The sequence below is a fragment of the Magnolia sinica genome, chromosome 3 (genome assembly GCF_029962835.1).
Source record: "Magnolia sinica isolate HGM2019 chromosome 3, MsV1, whole genome shotgun sequence".
Classification (NCBI taxonomy): Eukaryota; Viridiplantae; Streptophyta; class Magnoliopsida; order Magnoliales; family Magnoliaceae; genus Magnolia; species Magnolia sinica.
Window position 1 is genome coordinate 99,190,527 of NC_080575.1, and position 22,856 is coordinate 99,213,382.

A 22,856-nucleotide genomic window follows, 5' to 3' on the forward strand; every position below is an offset into this window, starting at 1 on the left:
AAGCAATGCCTAAGAATTTGGATACCCGATCCTTGAGAATTTGTTTCAATGCTGCTTACATATTGATCATTTAAAGACACTGCCAGCTACAAGTTAACATTACATCAAGCTGATGCTGTTTCAAAATTTTGACCTTTTTTCTATTGGCAGCAATGTTACAACTTTCAGTGTGGTAAATCGATCCAAAATTCCAAATCCCAATTTCATATAGATTTCAGATTCTGTAAAATATGGTTTTAGCAAAAAGAACTTTAGACAGGCAACAATTTCCACTTTGGTTCATTAAAAGAACAAGAACTTAAGTTTGCAGTGGAGTTTAGGTACTTCAACAACAACATTCAACAATTAAATATTCCAAGCATGCATGTTGATCCACTCCCATTGCAATCCATAACCAAAAGGTAATTGACAAGTAAAGGTTGAAATTGAACAAGCACATAGAAAATACCTTAATGCATTCTTTTCCTGTTAGTTCATCCTCAACAACTACAGCATCCATAAATCTACCCATGGCAACAGTAACAGCAAGGTTAAACTTCTTTTGCGTTGGCCGACAAAGATCAGTCATGCGACCATGGACTCCTGGAAACAGGCGTTTGAGACTCTCGACCGCTTCAGACAATCGGGCATCTCGTTCACTTTCATGTTTATCAGCCTTAAACTCACGTAACTCTGTTTCTATTTCAGTTACCTTTGCCTTCAGATTATCGTATCTCGTCCTGTATAAAAGAAATGCTTATAAAATATGGCATATGAAGGATCACATACAAGTGTCTGAACCAAATGCATGAACAGGATGGCTAAACGTACACAAACTAGAACTAGAAAAGATGCAAGCATATGCGGAAACTTAGGTCTGCTAGAAAATAACTGGGTCTCAACTCCTTCCAGAGGTGCTAGCTTTTAAAAGTACAGTAGATCTGCATACAGCCAAATTGACTGACCTTGATTTCCGATGTTTATCTTCCATCTCACTTAGCTCTTTTTTTACTCGTGAGAGCTCTCCTGTATTCTTACCAAATGCATCAAGAATTTTTCTAAGTCTTGCTTGCATTTGTTCCTCCTGGAGTGCCAGCTCCTGCTCGCGGTTAATCAACTGTTGAAGGTTTTCTTCCAAATTTTTTTGAGCTTCAACATCAGCATGCTGTTGCCTATCATGAACCTCTTTCTCATCTTTCAGTTTTGTAGTTTTCATGCCAGCATCCTCCTTACTGCAATACAAAATTTCATAGATGGTTTTGAGGGATTTATATTTTTTATATTTAAAAAAAAGGCCAATAAATAAAGCAAGCATGCGTACTAAACATGATAAGATTCCAGTAATTTTAGCGTTGTTCCTGGACAGGCATTTATGACAAGGAATACAGAATTATCAGTAGTGATATAATAGTCATTCATCCAACAGAGTCTTCACTGTTCTTTTCTTCTTTTTTTCCATCGTTGAATCCCACAGATATTTTTCTGAGTTTCTAAACATAAAACTGCACGTATCCATGACTACCTTCATGCATCACAAATCCAGAATTTGCCCGTATAACACATGCACTAGCATGAAAATATTTCGAACCATAAGATCCAAAGGAAAATCACAAGTATGCACCAGATGCTTAAACAAAGTTAGAAACCACAAACATCATGCAAAAACGGATGCAATCAACCATCGCAAATTCATAAATAAAGATATCCTAAATTCACAAATGCTAGAAATGCATAACATATGCTCCTAAATACTGGTGGCAAAGAAATAGAGAAAAAATGTGACCCATCTCATTACATTCCCATGTGGGTCTACATAGAGCTACAGGCATGAGATGAAAGATGTAAACAACTAATATATATGAGGAAAGTATGACAGCAGAAGCTATACCTATGAGAAATTATTAACTGCTAAGAAGCATAGATACTGTTATGGGTAAAAATGGACTGACCAGGAATGACCAGTATTATGGGTAAAAATAGACTGACCAGGACTGACCAGTATGAGGGTGAACACAGCATTTCAAGGAGAATAGCTCGGCCCCAACATCCTAGCAAGACCTCCACAAACGGTTTGACGAACCGGCCAACCAATGGAGAGTTCGGCTCGGGTTGACCCCTCGCTATCACGACTAACAAACTATCTCAAGGATCGATCCAACCTGCCTCGACGAAAGGCTCGACCATAATTAATAGGTCAACTCTGAGAGGTCGGCTTCAACCCTCCGATCCGTAGAACGGCCTCGGCTGATGGGGACATTACGCACGCCCAACCCCTCCCCCCCCCCCCCCCAAAGCACGCAAGGAGGAAGGCCCCACCATCGATCTGGATCGATGACAACATCCATGGAAGGCCTCGTAGTTAGAGAGTTGTGCTATGGTTCATTAGAGTGGACCCGACCATGGAAGGCCTCGTAGTTAGAGGGTTGTGCTATGGTTCATTAGAGTGGACCCGATCATCATGTGGATCCCACCATTGAATCTCATGATCGCGGCCCACTGCCCTAAATGATCTAGGACTTAGAGTTTTGCTTATTATCGTTATTAGGAACATCATGAACAGTTGTGCTATGGTTCATTAGAGTGGACCCGATCATCATGTGGATCCAACCATTGAATCTCATGATTGTGGCTCACTGCCCTAAATGATCTAGGACTTAGAGTTTTGCTTATTATCGTTATTAGGAACATCATGAACGGTTTTGATTACATTGATTAGTTCTTCTTCTTCTTCTTGGACTTAGAGTTTTGCTTATTATCGTTATTAGGAACATCATGAACGGTTTTGATTACATTGATTAGTTCTTCTTCTTCTTCTTCTTCTCTCTCTCTCTCTCTCTCTCTCTCTCTCTCTCTCTCTCTCTCTCTGTTCTTTCCCTCTTTCCCTCTTTTTTCTTCTCTTCTTTCCCTTTCTTTTCTTTTCGGTTTCCCTCTCTCCTTTTTTTTTTTTTTTTGGAGGCGTAAGCTACTGTAGGTACGTGTCACGCTGAGACGAGCGCTGACACTCCTCGAGCTCCGAGTTGTACAAACGTTTCAAAGGAGATCAAAGTTTTATGGGCTCCATAGTGATGTATTTATTATATCTACACCGTTCATCTATTTTTAAATATTATTTTAGAGCATTACCTAAAAAATGAATCGTATCCAAAGATTGTCTGGACCACACCAAAAATAGCAGCAGAGACGATGATTTTCACCGTTAAACAATTTGTAGGCCCACCGTAACATTTATTTTCCATCCAATCTGTTCATCAGGTCAAAAAGACCTGAATGAAGAGGAAAAACAAATTTCATATTGATCTAAAAGTTCTATCATCCCAAAAAAGTTTTCAATGGTAGACGTTCAATCCCCCACTACTTTTTGCAGTGTGGTCCACTTGATAATTAGATCAGTATTATTTTTCGTGTCAAGCCTTAAGACGATCTTGTCAAATGAATGGACGGTTTAGATATAACACATTCATCATGGGTGGGGCCCAAAAAACTTTGACATGCGTGCTACACTTCACAATCCGAGTCCCGCCTAATTTGAGCCCTTACAAAATTGTAAAAAAGACATATTAACTTAAAATTTACCGATTAAATAATAAACTACAATTGCTAACTCACAATGCCAAAATCAAATTATTTGAATAGTTTTAATTGTTATTTTGTGTACTCTTATTTTTTAAAATAGGGCCTTTTGATTTTTTTCATGATTCACTATCCAATAAATGTCCACTAATACATAAGTGGGATAATGACAATAAATTGCATGAATTTGAGGCTAATTTGGGACATAGTTGGTCCTCCAAGTCAACCCGAAATTGGCAACGCCATCTACCTGAATTTAATTTCATTTTTTTAAAGAACTACTGGGAGAAAGATATTAAATTGTTAAGTATATAAATTAGATATTTAGAAAATTAAATATATACATTTTGTAGTCAAATTCAGGTTACCTGGTTCAAAAATTAATCAGACAGTCCGATACAGCTTCTCACCAAAGAGTGGACCGTTACACCACCATAAACATGTTCCAATTTATAAATGAATGCATATTTGGAATGCTTAGAATATTCCAGATTTAATACATATTTTTTTATATTTTTTTGGCAAAAAAAAAAAAAATTACGCCGTTACGGGCCGTTACGACCCCGTATCCGTATCGGTTTTGGAGGTCACCATTACGCCAACTGATACCGATACGGGACACCTTGATGTTTAGGGTTTAGTCTGCTCACATTTATTTTGCATCAAATCTCATCATATAGGGCTGTTTAGGACCCATCATTCACAACATGGACTGTTGAATTCTTCTGTTGTCAAAAAATCCCCAATTTTCATGGCTGAATTTTCTGTTAACAAATTATTTGGGCAGTTATGTTGCTGGAATTTTAGTAGCGTTGTGTAGTTTCCCTCATATAGAGTCATATAGGATCATTTAGTCTCATTTAGACACGTATAGTTGCATTAGAAGATCTTTGAGTGAGTGATTGTATGCCCACACATACTGGTCGTGGTTTTGGTTTGCACCCTACACTAAACATGGAGCAATTGCAAGAGTCCGTGAACGACCTAACCGGGCAGTTTGAGTCTTTGGGTAGGCGCTTGAAATAACGCATTGACCAACGCTTGGATCAGCTTAATGTACACATTACCCAACTAGAGACCACCATTGAGGAAGATGCCCAATTGCAAGCAAGTGGTCAAGAGGATAGACAAAGGAATGGAGGTAGCCAAAGAAACGATCATGAGCACGCACCCGTGCACCCACCCCGCGAGGGACATCAAGATCATTATAACTCAGATGCACAACTTCTCAAGGGAGTTAAAGTAGATACCCCTACGTTTGATGGCCACTTGGACCCTAAAGCTTTTTTAGATTGATTGGCGGATATGGACCACTATTTTGAGTAGTATGACATGTCGAATGCTCATCCAGTCCGATTCGCCAAGATAAAGCTTGTGGGCCAAGCAAAGAGGTTTTGGGCTACTATTGATCAAAAGAAAGAAAAGTCGAGGGAGCCCCCAATAGTCCATTGGAGATAAATGAAGGAAACTCTTAAGGAAAAGTACATCCCTTTCTCTTATCACTTCAAGTTGGTTGAGGAATGGCAGTCTCTTTGACAATGTTCCATGAGTGTGGCGGAACACATTGAAAAGTTCAAAGAGTACTTGACCCGGTGTGAAGTTGATGAGGATCTCGTACTCGCTCTTACTCGATTTAAGACGGGCCTCCGTTCTGACATTAGGAGAGAGTTGCTCGCCAAGGACATAGACACTCTTGAACAGTTGTATCAAGTAGTGTTGGAGGTTGAGCAATACCTCAAAGCATCTGTAGGAAGGAGGTTTGAGTTTCGCGATTCTAGCGCTAAGGCCAACCCTTCTGGGGCTAAGGCTAGCGCTGGATACCAAAACAAACCTTCCAGTAATTCTCAGTCTAGGCCCAAGGATGATAAGGGTAAAGGAATTGTCGGGTCTAGCTCGCACAGAAGTAATGCAACTAGGTGTTTTAGATGTCAGGGGTTTGTTCACTTTGCCCACCAGTGCGGCACGAAAGAGGGCAACAAGGTGCTCCTTATTGATGGGCAAGTAGAAGTAGTGCCCTCGAAAAGTGACGGTAAGGAAGAGTATAAGCCAGCAGATACCCTTAGTGATAAGGAAGAGGGAGCGTAAGAGTTTGTGACCCTGGCAGTAGTGAGTTACGCCTTTGCCCAAGCAAAGAATACCGACGATTGGCGCCGCAACACGATCATCTATACCTATACAAAATGTGGTGATAAGAATGGCAAGATGATCGTAGATAGTGGTAGTTGTGCCAATCTGGCATCAATTGGCACTATGAGCCGTTTGGGCTTGAAGCTCGAAGCCCATCCTCAACCCTATAGAGTGTCTTGGGTTGATGAGACTTCCATTCCAGTCTCACACCGTTGTCTTGTTCCTATTCAATTTGGATCATATAAAGATACACTTTGATGTGATGTTGTTCCCATGAATGTTGGCCATATTATTTTGGATAGGCCCTGACTCTATGACGGAGATGTCACCATATTTGGTCGTTCAAATGTGTGTACATTTTAGTTTGAGGGCAAGAAAGTCAAGCTAAATCCGCTTCTACCGAAGAACACGACTGGAAAGGAGTCCACCACAAAGAGTGGTGTGAGCGGCTCGAAGGAATTGAAGGAGTCCAAGTCCAAGTCTAAGCCTCTCCATATTTTAAATGCCAAAGACTTTAAGCGAGAGACCGAGTCGGAATCAATGGTGTACGCCCTTGTGGCTAGGGAGAGTGCACCAGAGGCTAGTGTAAAGTTACCCACTGAGGCCATTTCGATGGTGAATGAGTTCCGTAATGTCTTTCCTGAGAATCTACCGAATGAGCTTCCCCCTATAAGGGATATACAACATGCCATTGATTTAATCTCTGGGGCGACTCTACCAAACCTCCCTTATTACAGAATAAACTCAAAGGAGCATGCAGAGTTGAAAAGACGAATTGATGAGCTCCTAGAAAAGGGTTTTATTCGAGAGAGCATGAGCCCGTGTATTATGCCCGCCCTTCTTACACCTAAGAAGGATGGCACATGGAGGATGTGTGTTGATAGTAGGGCCATCAACAAAATCACAGTCAAGTATCAGTTTTCCATACCGCGTCTTGATGACATATTAGATATGATGGCCAATGCTACTATCTTCTCCAAAATTGACCTCAAAAGTGGTTATCACAAAATCCATGTATGCCATGGTGATGAGTGGAAGACGGCCTTCAAGACGAAGGATGGGCTATGCAAGTGGCTAGTCATGCCTTTTGGGTTGACTAATGCCCCAAGTACTTTCATGCGTGTGATGACCTAAGTGTTAAGGCTCTTCATGGGGAAGTTCCTGGTCGTCTACTTCGATGATATCCTGATTTATAGCATGACCAAGGAACAGCACCTCAACCATTTGAGGCAAGTTTGTGGGATCCTTAGAGCCGAGAAATTATACGCCAACCTAAAGAAGTGTGCGTTTATGTCTAGTAGTGTTTTCTAAGGTTTTGTTGTGTCAACTGAAGGTGTGTCGGCGGATCCCGAAAAGGTCAAAGCCATTGTCAATTGGCCTGAACCCCACAATATTCACGAGGTGCATAGCTTTCACGGCTTGGCCACCTTCTATAGGCGGTTCATTCGAGGCTTCAGTTCCATTATGGCTCTCATCACGAATTGCATTAAAAAGGGAGAGTTTCAATGGACGAAGGCAGCCTCGAAAGCCTTCAAGAAGATAAAGGTCAAGATGACCGAAGCTCCAGTCACGCGACTTCCGAATTTTTCGAAAGTTTTTTAAGTCGCATGCGACGCGTCAGGAGTCGGCATAGGAGTACTTAGTCAGGAAGGGCACCATGTCGCCTTTTTTTGTGAGAAACTGAATGAGGCAAAGCAAAAATACTCCTATGACAAAGAATTCTATACGGTAGTGCAATCACTGTGCCACTAGCGTCATTATCTATTACCGCAAGAATTCGTCTTGTTCTCAGATCACGAGGCCTTCAGATATCTAAACTCTCGAAGAAATTAAACCCTAGGCACGCCAAGTGGGTTCAAGTCCTTCGAGAGTACACTTTTGTGCTTAAGCATAAGGCCGATATAGAAAATAAGCTTGTCAACGCGTTGAGTCGTCAAGTCGCGTTACTCAATTCCATGCATGTTAGCTAACCCAGTGTGGGCATTTTTGTCCACATAAAGCAATATGTACCTTTGGTGGCATGTGGTAAGTAACACTTCAGTTTAATGCATTTCATCGGTCTTTAATTCATCTTTGCTGTTTGAAATGGCTTCCTTCTCTTTTCCTACCATGTTCAGCCTCATTCACCTTATTGGATTTATATTGTTGTTTGTCTTTGAATTTAATATAGTGATTCTTTTATCTTTGTTGGATGCTTAGTAGCTAGAGTTGGGTTTCAATAGCTTAATTGGATTTGGCATTTGGGTTGAGGAATGCTTAGTGCACTCAAGTTAATACACTTAGCATTCATCTTTCATATTGCACTTTCAATTCATTTATTGTTTGATTGTTAAGTTTTATTATTATTTTTATTGTTCTAGTTGTAGTATAAGATAATCAGTTGCCCATTTAAGGATTTCTATGTTGCCAGACATAAATTCAATGTGTTCTTGGATGCATATTCTCAAATTGTCCCTTTTTGGACAGTTCAGAGTTAGATAGATTGTAATGTCTTCATTTATTCCAATTTAAATGCATATGCTTATTCTGGTTTCGTCTCTCCTTTTTCACTCTGGATATATTTCATGTATTTATTTCCGTCGTCAAATGTCCACACTTTTGTGTTGATGATTGACATGAGAATCAAATACAAGATTAATATATTCTGGAGAGATAAGGAAAGATGCTGCCGGAATTTCGGCGTAGTATTTAAATTGAAAAATGAAGGCATTACAATCTATCCAACCTTGAAAGGGTGACTGATTTAGACAACTAAGTATGCCCGTCTAGCAGTCTAGCCGTCTAAGTATAGCCGTATGACATATCGAGAACTTTATTTTATAGATGACTAGTCAAGACGAAAGCCCAAATACCCCTGGAATGGGTGCATCAGCCACATCTCCTCCAATCGTAGAGGGAGACACAGACACGTCAACTGCATGCAAAGGGAAGAAGAAATCAGCAATGTGGGATGATTTCGAAGATGTGACAATTAACGGTGTACAGAAGATAAAGTGTAATCACTGCAAAGGGTTATACGGCAAGATTCCAGGAGGATCTACGACACATCTAAATAGACATTTGAAGACGTGTCCTAAGAGACCAAGACTCCCTCCTCCCGGCCAACAGTTGTTGTCATTTACGAAGTCAGAAGGGGACGACTCACAAGGCGTAGTGTCTACTCATAAGTTTGACAAAGAGAAGCTAAATAAGTGGTATACTAGATTAGTGATTCTGGAAGAAAAACCTTTTAGAATGATAGAAAGTAAAAGGTTTAGGGCTTTCTATCAATTCCTTAACCCACGGGCCGAGAATCTCTTCTGCGTCACAGTGCAAAGAGAGTGCATGAAGATGTACGTAAAGGAGAAGATGAAACTGAAAGAAGTTTTGGCTTCAGTGTCCAGAATAGCTTTGACGTCTGATTTATGGACGGCGTCCAGTCAAAGAAAAGGATACATTTCATTAACCGCTCACTATGTCGATAAGGATTGGAAACTATGCAAGCGAATTTTGAACTTCCGCAACTTTCCTCCTCCACCTACTGGTTTACTTATTTCAGATTGCATCTACAGTTGTCTAGAAGGTTGGGGCATTGAGAAGAAAATTTCAGCAATAACTTTAGACTGCTTTAGCAAATGACAATGTCATTTCATGCTTACGTAACCAGTTCAGGGCTACAGGAAATTTATTTTTTGAAAGAAAAATATTCCAGGTCAGATGTTGTGCACATATTGTAAATTTGATTGTACAAGAAGGACTGAAAGAAATTGACAACACTTTAGAGAACATAAGAGAAAGTGTGAAATATATAAGGGGGTCACCATCGAGACTGAGTGTATGGAATGACATCATCCAACATTTGAATGTGCCATCTAAAAAAACGTTGAAATTGGATGTGTACACGTTGGAACTCGACCTATGAAATGTTAGATACGGCAATGGAATTACAGCTTGCATTTCCTGAATACACGGCGCGTGACAGAACGTATTCTTGATTGCCGAGCACAGATGATTGGGCCAAAGCAAAACAAGTTCACACATTTCTCAAAGTTTTCTACTATTGCACGAAGATTTTTTCTAGGAATCAGTATCCAACCGCGAATCTGTTTCTTCTATCTCTTTAGAAGATTAAGGATGCTCTATTGTCAGTGAGGGTCCAAATTTCATACACCAGATGACAGTTGGTATGAAGACGAAGTTCGAAAAATACTGGGACGAATGTCATCTGTTGATGTCCTTGGCAATTGTTCTTGATCCTCGTTGTAATATGGGGTTGGTTAGTTTTATTTTCATGAAGCTTTATCCTACTGAAAGAGCAGCAGCAGAGACGTCCAAGGTTCATCAAGCTCTTGAAGATTTGTATAAATCGTATGTTAGTACTTTACCTGCAGCGGGTGTTGAAGAAAGTAGAGATGTGGATATTTCTGTACCTAGTAATCCGGATGTGCTAAATGAATACATATCATACTTGGCACAAACACGAATGGGAGTTGATACTAAGGAATCAGAGCTAGAAATGTACCTCAATGAGCCAATCGTAGTGCGATTCGAATTTGATGTGTTGGAATGGTGGAAGATGAGGGTTGGTGAATCAAAATACCCTACATTATCTGTGATGGCACGGGACATTATTAATACCAATTTCAACAATGGCATCAGAATCCGCATTCAGCACAGGGAGCAGGGTTGTGAGCAAGTATCGAAGCTCACTTTCTCCAAATACAGTTGAAGCGTTGATTTGTACGGAAGATTGGTTGCGCCCGATATGGGGAGGTGATATGAATGATGATGATGATGAAGAGGAGATTGAGATTCGTGATGAGTCTCTACCTGTATATCAGTAATTATTTTTGGTTTTTCAATTCTTTTTTGTTGAAAGTTGAATGATCTGTAATATTATTTCACTGCAACTGCAAACATGAAAATGTTGGAATGTGGTTTGGAAGACTTTGAATCTTTGATATTTATTTACATATGCCTATTCATTTGCTTTTATTTTTTATACATTTATATTGTTTTATTTTATTCCTATATCAAGTTCAAATTATTTATCAATATTCTAATTTTTTAATTAAAAATTGAGTGTAGATATGTCGTCATCTGACCCATCGACAAACATTTGGGACTACGCTTCCCTAGTTGAATCACCACCAAGGGCTAGAAAAACAAAGATTAAGTGTGGTTTGTGTGGCGCAAAGTTTGTGAACAAGACTAATCGCTTTCAATTACACTTGTCATGTCGAAGTGGTGATGCAAAACCATGCCCCAATGCCCCTAAGGATGTCTAAATTCCTTTTCAAGCCCTGTTAGATTCAAATAGAAAACCTTCCACTCCATCCAAACATTTTGCTTCTGGATCTAGTACACAAATGACATCCACAAAAGATGCAGAGGAGGAAGCCAGATTAAAAGCTTTGGACGAAGAACAATTCCAACTTGCCTTAAAACGCAATATGGAAGAAGTTTCTAGACTTCAGCAATATTCGAGTCAAAGACAACATGATGTTGAAGCAGGATCGAGTACGACAAATAAAAAGAAAAAGAGTAACAAATTCAAATTCCTGACCCGTGTCGGTGAATTTTATAAGGCATTGGGTACTACATACAATTCTTCACATAAAGAAAGTTTGAAAATTCTAGTTCAAAGTGTAAAAGAGCACGAAGGAAATATATCTTCGCCTTCTGACTCAGAGGAAGTGAACCAATATGTATATGAAAAAATATATAGCAGTTCCGATGGATTAGATGACAATACAGGAAGGCACTCCTCTTATGGAGGTTATTAGTTATAAATTGTCATTTTGAACAATGTAATGTAAATATGTAATTATCGAAGTTTTTTAATCATAAATTATGTGCATTTTATATATTTTATTGCTTTGTTCAACTTCGAATTCCAATTGACAATCGAATTGAAATTCAAATGAATCTCAATTTATAACTCGAACTCGGCTCAAAGCTCGAACTCGTTGCTCGAAAACCCTGCTCGAATTGGGCTCAAATTCGGACTCAGACTCGACTCGACTCGATTTCTGCTCGTACTCGGACGAGTAGAGCACGAGCAGGGAATCCATGCTCGATGCCAAAGCAGAGCCGAGAACGAGTAAGACTCGGGCAATGCGAGCATAAGCTGGGCAATACTCGGCTCGGCTCAACTTGTGTACAACTCTAGGTAGGCGATTTGAGGCGAGAGAGGAGAAAAAGAGGAGAAATCCAGAACCTGAGACGCTCCACGCGTGTGGACAGCACCCTGGCCCAAGCGCACGTGCGTGAGTCCCAGTCCGCACGTGTGGGGCCCACGGAATCGGAAAACGACTCCTATGGTTTGGTCGGCCAGGGCAGGCCCACTCTCACACCAATTTTTCGTGTCGATCCACTGTCCGGTGTGTGCGTGGTGCTCCGCCGAAGTTTCAGCCCCCTGGTGGGCCAGAATCTGAAAATCTGTTGTTGAAGAGAATTTGGGTACAAAAAAAGGGTGAATCTGAAGATGGGAGGGTTTTGGAAGATGATGGATGTGGGGTGTAGGCGGTGGAGACAATTTGGGATGGTTGTGGCTTTGCACCACAGTAGTTAGCCCTTCGAGGAAGGGAGGGTATCGCACCCAATTAGATTCTTCAACTCAGAGAGATAGAGGAGAAGAAAAACGCAGAATTTTATTTATAAAGTTTCAATGAAAAATACCTACATAGGGTTGCCTATTTATAAGAAAACCCTAAGCCCCAAAGGTCACGCCATGTGGGCACATTAATACTTAGAGATGAAATAACAAAAATAACAACTAATCTACGCAATCAAAACCGTTCATGATATTTCTAATAATGATAATAACCAAAAACTCAAAATCCTAGATCATCTAGGGTAGTGGGCCACAATCATGAGATCCAATGGTGGAATCCACATGATAATCGGGTCCACTCCAATGCTCCATAGCACAGCCCCCTAACTATGAGGTCCTCCATAAATGTCGTCGTCGATCCAGATTGATAGTGGGGCCTTCCTCCTCCTTGAGTACGTGCATAGGGTGGGGGGCGTGCGCGTGCGCATGATGTCCCCATCGAAAAAATTTGTCAATCCCAAGGGCCAGGTTTGGTCCTGAACAGTCCCATAGGGGGAGTCAGGCGGTGGGATTCGTACTGTGGAGAGGATACCTCTGAGAGGCTCGGATAGGAGGCCTATTGTGGACATACCTGCTTAAGCTATCTCTAGCAAAGGTGAAGGGAGGCCCTCTTTCAGGGATGTAGTGCGAGGAAAGGAAGGAGCGGGAAGGAAGAAAGTTGAGGAGGGGAAGGTCGCAGCGAGGGAGGACATTCCTGATAAAGGGGTTCCACCTGAGGTAAGGAAAGATACACACATCAGGGGGCTTCAGAAATTGGGATCACACAGAGGAGAAATGGTAATCAAGTTGAGCCAAGAGGCTATTGCGAAATCCCGGGGTTGATTATAGGGCTCGGTAGTCCTTTCCACTCACCCAGGGGCTACAATGCCTGATATTTCCCATTGGTTGGACGAGTGTTGTCGTTGGACGCGAGAGACGTACTCAATCAAGCACATTGGGCATAATGAAGTCTGGCTCTGGTCGGGCACCGACGTGAATTTCAACACCCTTTTTGCAAATGCTTCAGTGCATAGAGAAGGTCCTATTGGTAGGATCTGGAGATGGGAAGAGTTCTCGCTCTTCGGTTATGAAGATTCCTGGTTTCTTGTTTGAGGAGTACCTTTGGAGTTTTAGTACCCAGATTTTTTTGCCGTTGCCGCATCTTGTCTGGGTGAAGTGATGCAGATCGATCCCGCGACAGAGTCTGGTGAGGAGAAGGGGGTGATTCAGGTTCACGTGAGAAGGAAGAAGGGATCTCCCTTGCCAAATTCATTGAAGGAGGTGCTTGAGGATAGAAGCATCCCACTATCGGTACAGAAGGAGGAATCATGTCTCCTCTATCCTCGTTGGGGGGAGGCTTGGAGGATGCAAGAGGCTGGAAAGGCCAATGGCAGCCATGGAGAAATTGAATCAAGAATTCCTCACAATTTTCTGTAATAAAAAAATGTGAAAAACAATGATCTGCAAAACAAATTCTTTTCCCACAGATTCCTACAATCCAAACAGGCAACACCATAAATGATTTTTCTCAATTTTTCAAGGACAATTCTTTTCTGATGATTTTGAGAGGGAACAATCTTTGAGCTATGCAGGAAGATGCTTGAGCATTTGATACAACCAACATTGCAAATACAAAAAGAATTAGAGCTTTTTTAACACATTAAAGAAAAAATGGAAACAAGGTTACTAGCTTGTTTATTATCATGTTCTCACGAAGATGCCTAAAAGATAAAGAACTTACATTTTATTATATTCCCTAAGTTGACTGTCAGCCAGTTGAAGTTTTCCAGCTTCATCCTGACCTTGCTCATTTAGTTCGTGGATAGCTTCAGTCACATCATGCAAGTCTTTCTTTAACTTTTCGATTTCTTTTGCATGTTTCTTCTGCTCTTCTTTCTTTTTCTCTAGATCCTTCTTGCTACTTTTGATTTTTGAATTAATGCGAGAAGTTTCCTCCTTCAGTTTCAGGAGCTCTGGTTGCTGAAAACAAGAACATGCAAGAATGAAAGATAATATAACTTATATCCATCAGGCATGATGCATCAGTAATGAATGCACAGTGCACATCATGATGAAAGCAGCAGCATCAGATTGTAAGGAAAGATTGTATGAAAGGCAAGCGCAAAATTTGATTAAATCCAGTAACAAACTTTCTTTACCAGACAGAGGATACATGGTTTTATAGTCATACAGGCAGTCACATATGCATAGTTTTATAGTCACACAGGCAGTCACATTTATACATACTGGTGGATATGACATGTGCATCGCATCTGAAGATAGAGGAAGCAGTTTGCAAGACGTGGGATAGGGAATGAGAACCTGTTGTAAAATGCAGGCTACTCCTGTGGTTCTGGTTTGCGGCAATTTTGAAGATGGTGGTGACTCATCCCCTATTCCTCTCCTCACACATGGCATTCATGTACATCTATGCAGACAGTCCAAACTGTGATAAACTTTGGCGATAGATCATGTCTCCAACATCATGCTGATAAATAAATCTTAACCATGCAATTGATGGATATCAAATGGATGGTTAAACGTAAATTATACGCGGACTGAAATCCAAGAGGCAAAATCAGATAGTAACCATCATCTTTTCAGGGTAAGTTTTTGGTTGTAATAAATCCACAATTGGTTCAGAGATTTGGACCGTCTGGATTGCCTTGAAACTATGTCATGTGTACAGATGAAGAGTCAAAACCATTTTGTAAAATGGGGGTTTGTAGAGTCTAGCCTGAAACCTGAAAAAGTAGGTCTCAGCATACAGCTTCACCTCTCAAGTACCTAAATGCAGGCTACTCCTGTGGTTCTGGTTTGCCGCAATTTTGAAGATGGTGGTGACTCATCCCCTATTCCTCTCCTCACACATGGCATTCATGTACATCTATGCAGACAGTCCAAACTGTGATAAAATTTGGTGATAGATCATGTCTCCAACATCATGCTGATAAATAAATCTTAACCATGCAATTGATGGCTATCAAATGGATGGTTAAACGTAAATTATACGCGGACTGAAATCCAAGAGGCAAAATCAGATAGTAACCATCATCTTTTCAGGGTCAGTTTTTGGTTGTAATAAATCCACAATTGGTTCAGAGATTTGGACCGTCTGGATTGCCTTGAAACTATGTCATGCGTACAGTTGAAGAGTCAAAACCATTTTGTAAAATGGGGGTTTGTAGAGTCTAGCCTGAAAAAGTAGGTCTCAGCATACAGCTTCACCTCTCAAGTACCTAAATGCCCTTTCCCCTTTACTTTGGTTTAAAACCTTCCCATGTACTAAAGTAATGAATAGTTTTAGCAAATTGAAAAACTAATTGTCTTCAAATGTTTCCCTCACTTCTCTCATATAGTAGAGATTGTTCCAGAAAGACCCCTACTCATTTGAATACAAATTGCAACCATACTTCTTAGATTGGAATTTGCACCCAAACCGTGTCAACTATTTCCTAAAATTGTCCATCCCCTTAAATTCATCCTTCTGCGGATGTGTGAGCTAACAAGTTAAATATACAAAGAAAACTTTTATATCAAATTCTCTATGCAGAAACTCTGTTTTGGTGCGTGATATGGAAAACCCAAAGCAATGCTAATAAAACCTCCAGGCTGCAGATAGGGCTGTACACTAACCGAGTTAGCTCGCTTAACTCGATCGACTCAACTCGGCTCGAAACTGGGTTCGAGCCGAGCCCGAGCTAGACCAAACTTGACTCGGCTTGGAACTTGACTCGGTTTGAATCGATTCAACTCGGATCAGGTTCACTTACTATAAATATTTTGTATATATTTATATATTTAAATATATTATATATTATATATATTAAAAACCCTAAGACCTAAACTCGAACTCAGCTCGTAGGCCCGAACTCAAACTCAGCTCGAAAGATCTAGCTCAAGCTCAGCTCGAGCTGGCCCGAGCAGCTGACCGAGCCGAGAAGAGCTGCACAGTTAGGCTTGAGGACCAAGCCGAGCCAACCTCGAGCTGGGATAGTCTGCTGGCCGAGCTGGGCCAAGCTCAACTCGGTTCGACTCGTGTACAGCTCTAGCTGCAGAGAACTGTTAGGGGATACAAAAAGGGCAAGCATTGTGAATAGATTTGTGTTGGTAGGGAATACAGATATTGAAGCAAGGTGGCATTTTCATAAGCACTAGTACAACATGTTTTGAGATGAAGATTGACACTCAGATCTACGGCCTACCACAAACTCATTATTCAGTTTTCGGCTTTAGAAAAAGAAAGACGTGAAAGAAGATTGCTTAACTATTATCAAAGATAATTAATGCATATATTGCAAAATATAAGTTCTAGAAGTGGAAGCCCACACGGCACACAGACATATTTTTGTAGGCTTAACAAAAAGAACTGAATCCTTTGTAGACCTAATTTACAAAACCAACACAAAGAAGAAACTCAACATACTAATAAAATCCACAAAATAAGGTACAGAAAAACATTTGCCCAAGTTCTAAATAAATAAGCATCACAACAAGATCCATAGTCATCCAAAAAGTGACTAATACTTCGATGACCATCAGCATTCTATATCCACCAGCTATTGGTGGTCACAGCAATCTATGCACCATTCAGGGGTCTAAATGTGATGTGATGCAATAATAGTAAGTCCTGGGAACAAATCAAAAAACATTGTCCAAGAAGAGGCAGTAAAAAGATAACTGTTAAAATATCATACGCTGACATGAAAATTCCAGAAACTAACCTTTTTATCAAGTTCAACTTTTTTCTTCGCAATCTTCTTTTCGCACTGCATCACCTCTTTCAAATAACCAGCTTGTTCTTTCTTCTTAGCACTTGCTTCAAGTTCACATTCCTCCTGTACCTTCAAAACCTCTTGAAGGTTGTCATTTTCTCCTTCAAGTTCATCATTCGTCTTCTTCATATCCTTTTCAATGTTTAAAAGTTGCCACAAGAAGTGCTCTTTCTTCAGAGCTTTCTGCAGAAGAATATAATGACCAAAGTCCAATAAGCAATTTTGTGAAGAAATTTCAATGTAAAGAGTCTGTGAAGAGCCTGTTCTAGATAAGTCAGAACATCAATCTCTATTACAATGCAATCTAACAAAACTTTAACACTATGGTTTTATGGGATGTATTTGAATTAATAGCATCGATATTTGTTGGTAAATTGAAAGAAAGGAGTTTTCATGACAATTTATTGGGTATAAATGTAGCATACAAAGCATGAACTATATATTTAAATAAGATGCCAGGTCCTAAGAAGCATGCACTAAAAAACCTCTACACAGTCTAGTTTACTCTTTAATGAACCAAGTTTCCTATCTTAAAACTATCACATTTCAAACCCAAGCAAGCTGCAAGAAATGAAATATCAACGGTTACATTGCTGGAAATGAATATGAAACCAATGCATAAATGTAAATTAGGAAGGAGAAAGGATTAAAACATGCTCCTGCAAAGATCCGATAGCAGATGCAAATGCTGTACAGAAGAGCAGGCTTGGGCAGCTGATATAGTGCAATTTAGTGGATCTTTCAAGCAAGATGCCCATTATCATGAATCCATGGAAGGTGCACAAGCTCCAGACCCCTCAGACATTGAATAAATATCAAAAGGCCAAAACATCATTACAGCCAGAAACAAAAACTTCTCATAGTACCAATTGCTCTTGCAAGCGGAGATGTTTTTCAGCCTCTTCTTTCTGTTCTTTCTTCTGCTTTCTCTCCATGACAACTGTTCTCTTTTTCTGATAAACAAGAGCTGATTTTTCTTCAGCCCTAGCCTTCTGTTCCTCGAGATCCTCATAATCTTTCTTAAGTTCATCAGATCCAGATATCTGCTCAAGAAGTCCGGTAAGTTCCTTGGGATTCTTTGAGGCAATTGACTCAACATCACCCTACAAGAAAAAACCTTTTGGGTATAAATTCCTCATAATCCAATGCATCATGCCATCTCAAGCATAGCAAGAAGCTAAACAGCTACAGTGCAGCCAGAATGCAGTCCAGTACAATGAAAATGAAAAAAGAATTCTCGAATGGATTGACTGTGCTCACAGTTACTTCGACACAGGAACATGTGTGGGTGTCAAACCCAAGCAAATATGTCTGTGTCAGACATGGGCCATAATGCAGTATCAGATACATGCCCCATGCCAGTGTCAGACTGCCAAAATGACTGCAGCCTCAAGTCAATCACAGAAACAAACTTCAAGGTAAAGCGGACCCTAGAAACCCGAAATTGTGACTTTGTTCATGAAAATGTATCATGCTGGTTTTAAAATGCACAACATATAAGGAAAATGTGTCTATACAACTTGACATAAATTGGCATTAAATAAAATGTTTCTAAAATACAAAGATACTATGTGCAACTTGTGGTAAGTGCTGTGGTATAGAGATGTGTTTGGGAAGTTGAACGCAGTTAAGGGCAGTCTTCAGGCAGAGTTGGCTAATCTGGATGGAGAAGAGGAAGCAGGTCCCCTGTCCCTGACGACCATATCCAGGAAAATTGAAGTCTCTGAAGCCCTGTTTATCAGAAAAAGAAGTAAAATTTGGTGCTAGCCTCTATCCTCGTGTACTTGTTGTCACTGTTGAGATGCCCTGTCAAGGTTGCTGTGAAACTGTAATCTATCCAGAAGAGGTTCCTCTGGGATGATCAAGACAAGGAATTACGTAACAGGTAACAGCCGGCATATTGGCCAGCTTGCTGGCTGGCCAATACAATATGGGCCGTATCAGCCGATAGGCCCAATACGGCCTTGTAACAGCCATTAAAAAAAAAAATCGTTGGAAAACAAATCTCAAATATTATTGGTAAAAAATTCTAAAATATGAGATAATCCCAAATATGTATTCTCTTTTGGTTTTGGACATGTATTTGATGGTGTAACGGGCCACTTTTTTGTAAATGTTGTCTATCAAAGTATCAACTTCATCATCATCATCATCATCTAAGCCTTGTACCAATTCATTGGGGGCAGCTACATGATCTTGTTCCGCCATTCCACTTTGTCAAGGGCTAGGCCTTCAGTCAGACCATAGGTCATCAAGTCCTTTCTTACTACCTCCATCCATGTCCTTTTGGGCCTTCCCCTTGCACTTTTAGAGGCTTTAACTTGTATCCAGTCACTCCTAACCAATGGTCGACACGTCAGTATCGAGCATTGTATCTCACCCTTGGGATATAGATACGTATCGGTTATCGCACGGGATATATCGTTTGTATCGCGTAATTTATCGTACTTTTTTGGGAAACATGGGGAAACATTGGGAAATTTGTTGAATTTTTCAATGAAACTTCAGGGATTATTTAAAAAGACCCTAATACACACTTTTAAATCATAAAATCTCAAAAAAGAAGTGGACATAATAGGTTTCCTAACCAATGTTCGAAATATCCAGTCACTCCTAAGTCCTAACCAATGTTCGAAATATCGGTATCGCGCATTGTATCACACCTTTGGGATATAGATACGTATCGGTTAACGCACGGGATATATCGTTTGTATCGCGTAACTTATCGTACTTTTTTGGGAAACATGGGGAAACATTGGAAAATTTGTTGAATTTTTCAATGAAACTTCAAGGATTATTTAAAAAGACCCTGATACACACTTTTAAATCATAAAATCTCAAAAAAGAAGTAGACATAATAGGTTTCCTTTGTATAGGGTCCTAAGCTATGCACTGTTCGATTGAACTAAGACTAACTATATTCAGCATCCACCCCGTCCATCCGTTTTTTCATATCATTTTAGGACATTATCCAAAAAAATAAAGCAGATCCAATAATCAGGTGGACCATACCATAGGAAACAATGATGATTGACCATTAGTGGGCCACAAAAGTTTGGATCAAGCTGATAATTGTTTTTTCTCTTCATTCAAACTTATGTGAAGTTACCAACAGATTAAGTGCCTAATAAAATATAGGGAAAATCAAGGTGCACCCTAAGAAGTTTTTAATGGTACTGTGTTCAACCACCATTGTTTCCTTGAGTATAGTTCACCTGATAATTGGATTTTTTTTAATTCTCGGGATCATGCTGCAAGATGATATGAAAAAACGGATGGACGAAGTGGATACAAAATACACAGGTCAAGTTGGGCCCCACTGTAGGGGTTGTACCTTCTTGGGTGAGGCCAGGGTCTCACCTAATCCGCTCCCGGCACTGGATCTCATTGTACTGAGTAAATTCTATTGGGCCCACCATAAATGTACGTGGTTTATCCACACCGTCCATCCGTTTTTTCAGCTCATTTTAGGGGTTGAGCACAAATTTGAAACATTTCCAAAGCTAAAATGGGGGAATGGTGATTTCCACCATTGAAACCTTCCTAGGGCCTACAATGAAGGAAAAGAACAAATATCATACAACCAGTTCATAAGATCACAAAGACATGGATGAAGGAAAATAACAAATATCAGCTTGATCCAAAACTTCTTTGACCCCCAAGGATTTTTCAATGTAGACGTTCAATTCACACTGTTTAATGTGGTGTGGTCCACTTGAGCTTTGGATATGCTTTATTTTTTGGGCTAAAACTATAAAATTATCTGGTAATATAGATGGACGGAGTGGATAAAATACATGAATTAGAGTGGGCCCCACGGAGTTTACCCGGTACACTATAGGACGGATTTCCTGCGAAAGCCTTTCACACTAAGTTCCTGCGTTGGAAACCTAGGTGGGGCCCACCGTGATGTTTGTGAGAAATCCACGTTGACCATCCGTTTTGTGAGTTTATTTTAGGAGATGGGACCAAAAATGAGCCGGATCCAGTACCAAGTAGGCCGAAAACGTGAGGATTGAACGTCCACAGTTTAAATGCCATCCATACCGTTTAGTTCATCCCAGTAGGAATGGCGTTATGAACAGTATGGATGGCATTTAAACATCACTGTCGACCCCAGGGAGGTTCCAACGGTAGGAATTTTCCCACTCACCTTTTCCTTTAGTGCAGCCCGCTTGAGTCTTGGATCCTGCTCAGTTTTGGTCTCAAATCCTAAAATGATCTCACAAAATGGATGGACGGGGTAGATTCCTCACAAACATCATGGTGGGCCCCACCTAAGTTTCCAGCGTAGGAACTTCATGCAAAAGGCTTTCACAGGAAATCCGCGTGCTACGCTAACACTCGTGGAGCTCGAGTTGTATGAACGGTTCAAAGTTATATGGGCCCCACAATAATGTATTTATTATATCAACACCGTTCAACCATTTGGAGAGATCATTTTAGATCATGAGCCCAAAAATGAGTCATATCCAAAGCTCAAGTGGATCACACCACAAATAGCAGTGGGACAGTGATTCTCACTGTTAAAACATTCGTAGGGCCCACCATAACTTTTATTTTCCATCCAATTTATTCATGAGGTCACACAAACCTGGATGAAGAGGAAAAACAAATATCATATGATCCAAAACTTTTGTGACCTTAAAAGGGTTTCAATGGTAGACGTTCAATCTCTCACTGTTGTTTAGTGTGGTCCACTTGATCTTTGGATCTGTCTTATTTTTCGGCTGAAGCCTTACGACGAGCTCGCCAAATGGACAAGCGGTTTGGATATAACGCATACCAGTCAACACACCAATCAATTCGATGGTGTGCAGTACACCAGCCAACCCAAATTCATGTAAAAAGGGCTCAAACACCCTTTTTTCGACACGGAGAGGGTTCCGGCCTTTCGAAACCCTAAAATCTCTCCCAAATCCATGATTTCTCGGATCTCGGCTATGATTTCTCGGATCTTGGCGATGATTTCTCCATATTTCGGAGAGAAATTCTCCATATTTCACCCAAATATTCAGATTTCTTCGGATTTCGACAGATTTCTCTTACATGACCTGGAAATGTCGACCACGGTCCGCCAAATCCAGTAGAAAGATACGCTCTTAGGCAGATTGAACAGGTAAGAGATTTTTTCTATATATGTATTTTTTTTTATATTTTTGGAATTTCTGAATGGGATGCGGATAAGGTGTCGCCGGATGTCGCACGGCTACAATCCTACGCAAAAAATCTGCCATATCAGGCATTATCATGCAATATATCAACGATATTTCACAATATTTTGTGATATATCACACGATAAATGGAAGTTAAGCAATTTTCAGTATTTTTTTGTACTTTCAGGGGGTTTCGTATCATTGACTGTCGATACCAATATTATCGGCCAATATTATTGATATTACGAACACTGCTCCTAACTGGCAAGGTTCTAGATCCTTTTGGGCAATGTCAACTTGACTTGCCAAAAATCGACCAAATAAGCCCAATCGAACACAAGTATACCATGACTTTGGTAGATTAGGGCCACATATAAGTACAACAAATGAAGTAGGTAAAATTGGAAGGGGAAAAAAAGGTGATAGTTTACCCCACTGATATTTCCCAAAATTGTCATTCCACTTTGGCTTATGGAATCTCACTCAAATTTTGTGTTTTGATCCTCAAAATAGTCCTATATCTAGTTTAAACTTAATTTGTAAGCTTGCTTCATGGTTGAAATAAACAAAGAATGACAAAATGAATTTTTTAAAAAAAGTCCTTGTGCAGGACTACAGGGGTGTGGAAGTCTATCTCGAGTGTGGAGAGAAGATTCAAGGAGAAGGTACGGTTCT

General features: G+C 40.2%; 1 protein-coding gene across 1 annotated transcript in view; it reads right to left on the reverse strand.

The window, feature by feature from the left end:
• LOC131240383 (structural maintenance of chromosomes protein 1) overlaps positions 1-22,856 on the reverse strand; it is a 73,480-nt gene that overhangs the window by 44,163 nt on the left and 6,461 nt on the right. The window contains exons 2-6 of the mRNA XM_058238569.1: positions 17,892-18,128; positions 16,975-17,208; positions 13,992-14,230; positions 945-1,211; positions 449-719 (exon numbers count right to left, since the gene is read on the reverse strand). Of these exons, the coding sequence (XP_058094552.1) occupies positions 449-719; positions 945-1,211; positions 13,992-14,230; positions 16,975-17,208; positions 17,892-18,128 (1,248 nt within the window). The remainder of the gene's footprint in view (positions 1-448; positions 720-944; positions 1,212-13,991; positions 14,231-16,974; positions 17,209-17,891; positions 18,129-22,856) is intronic.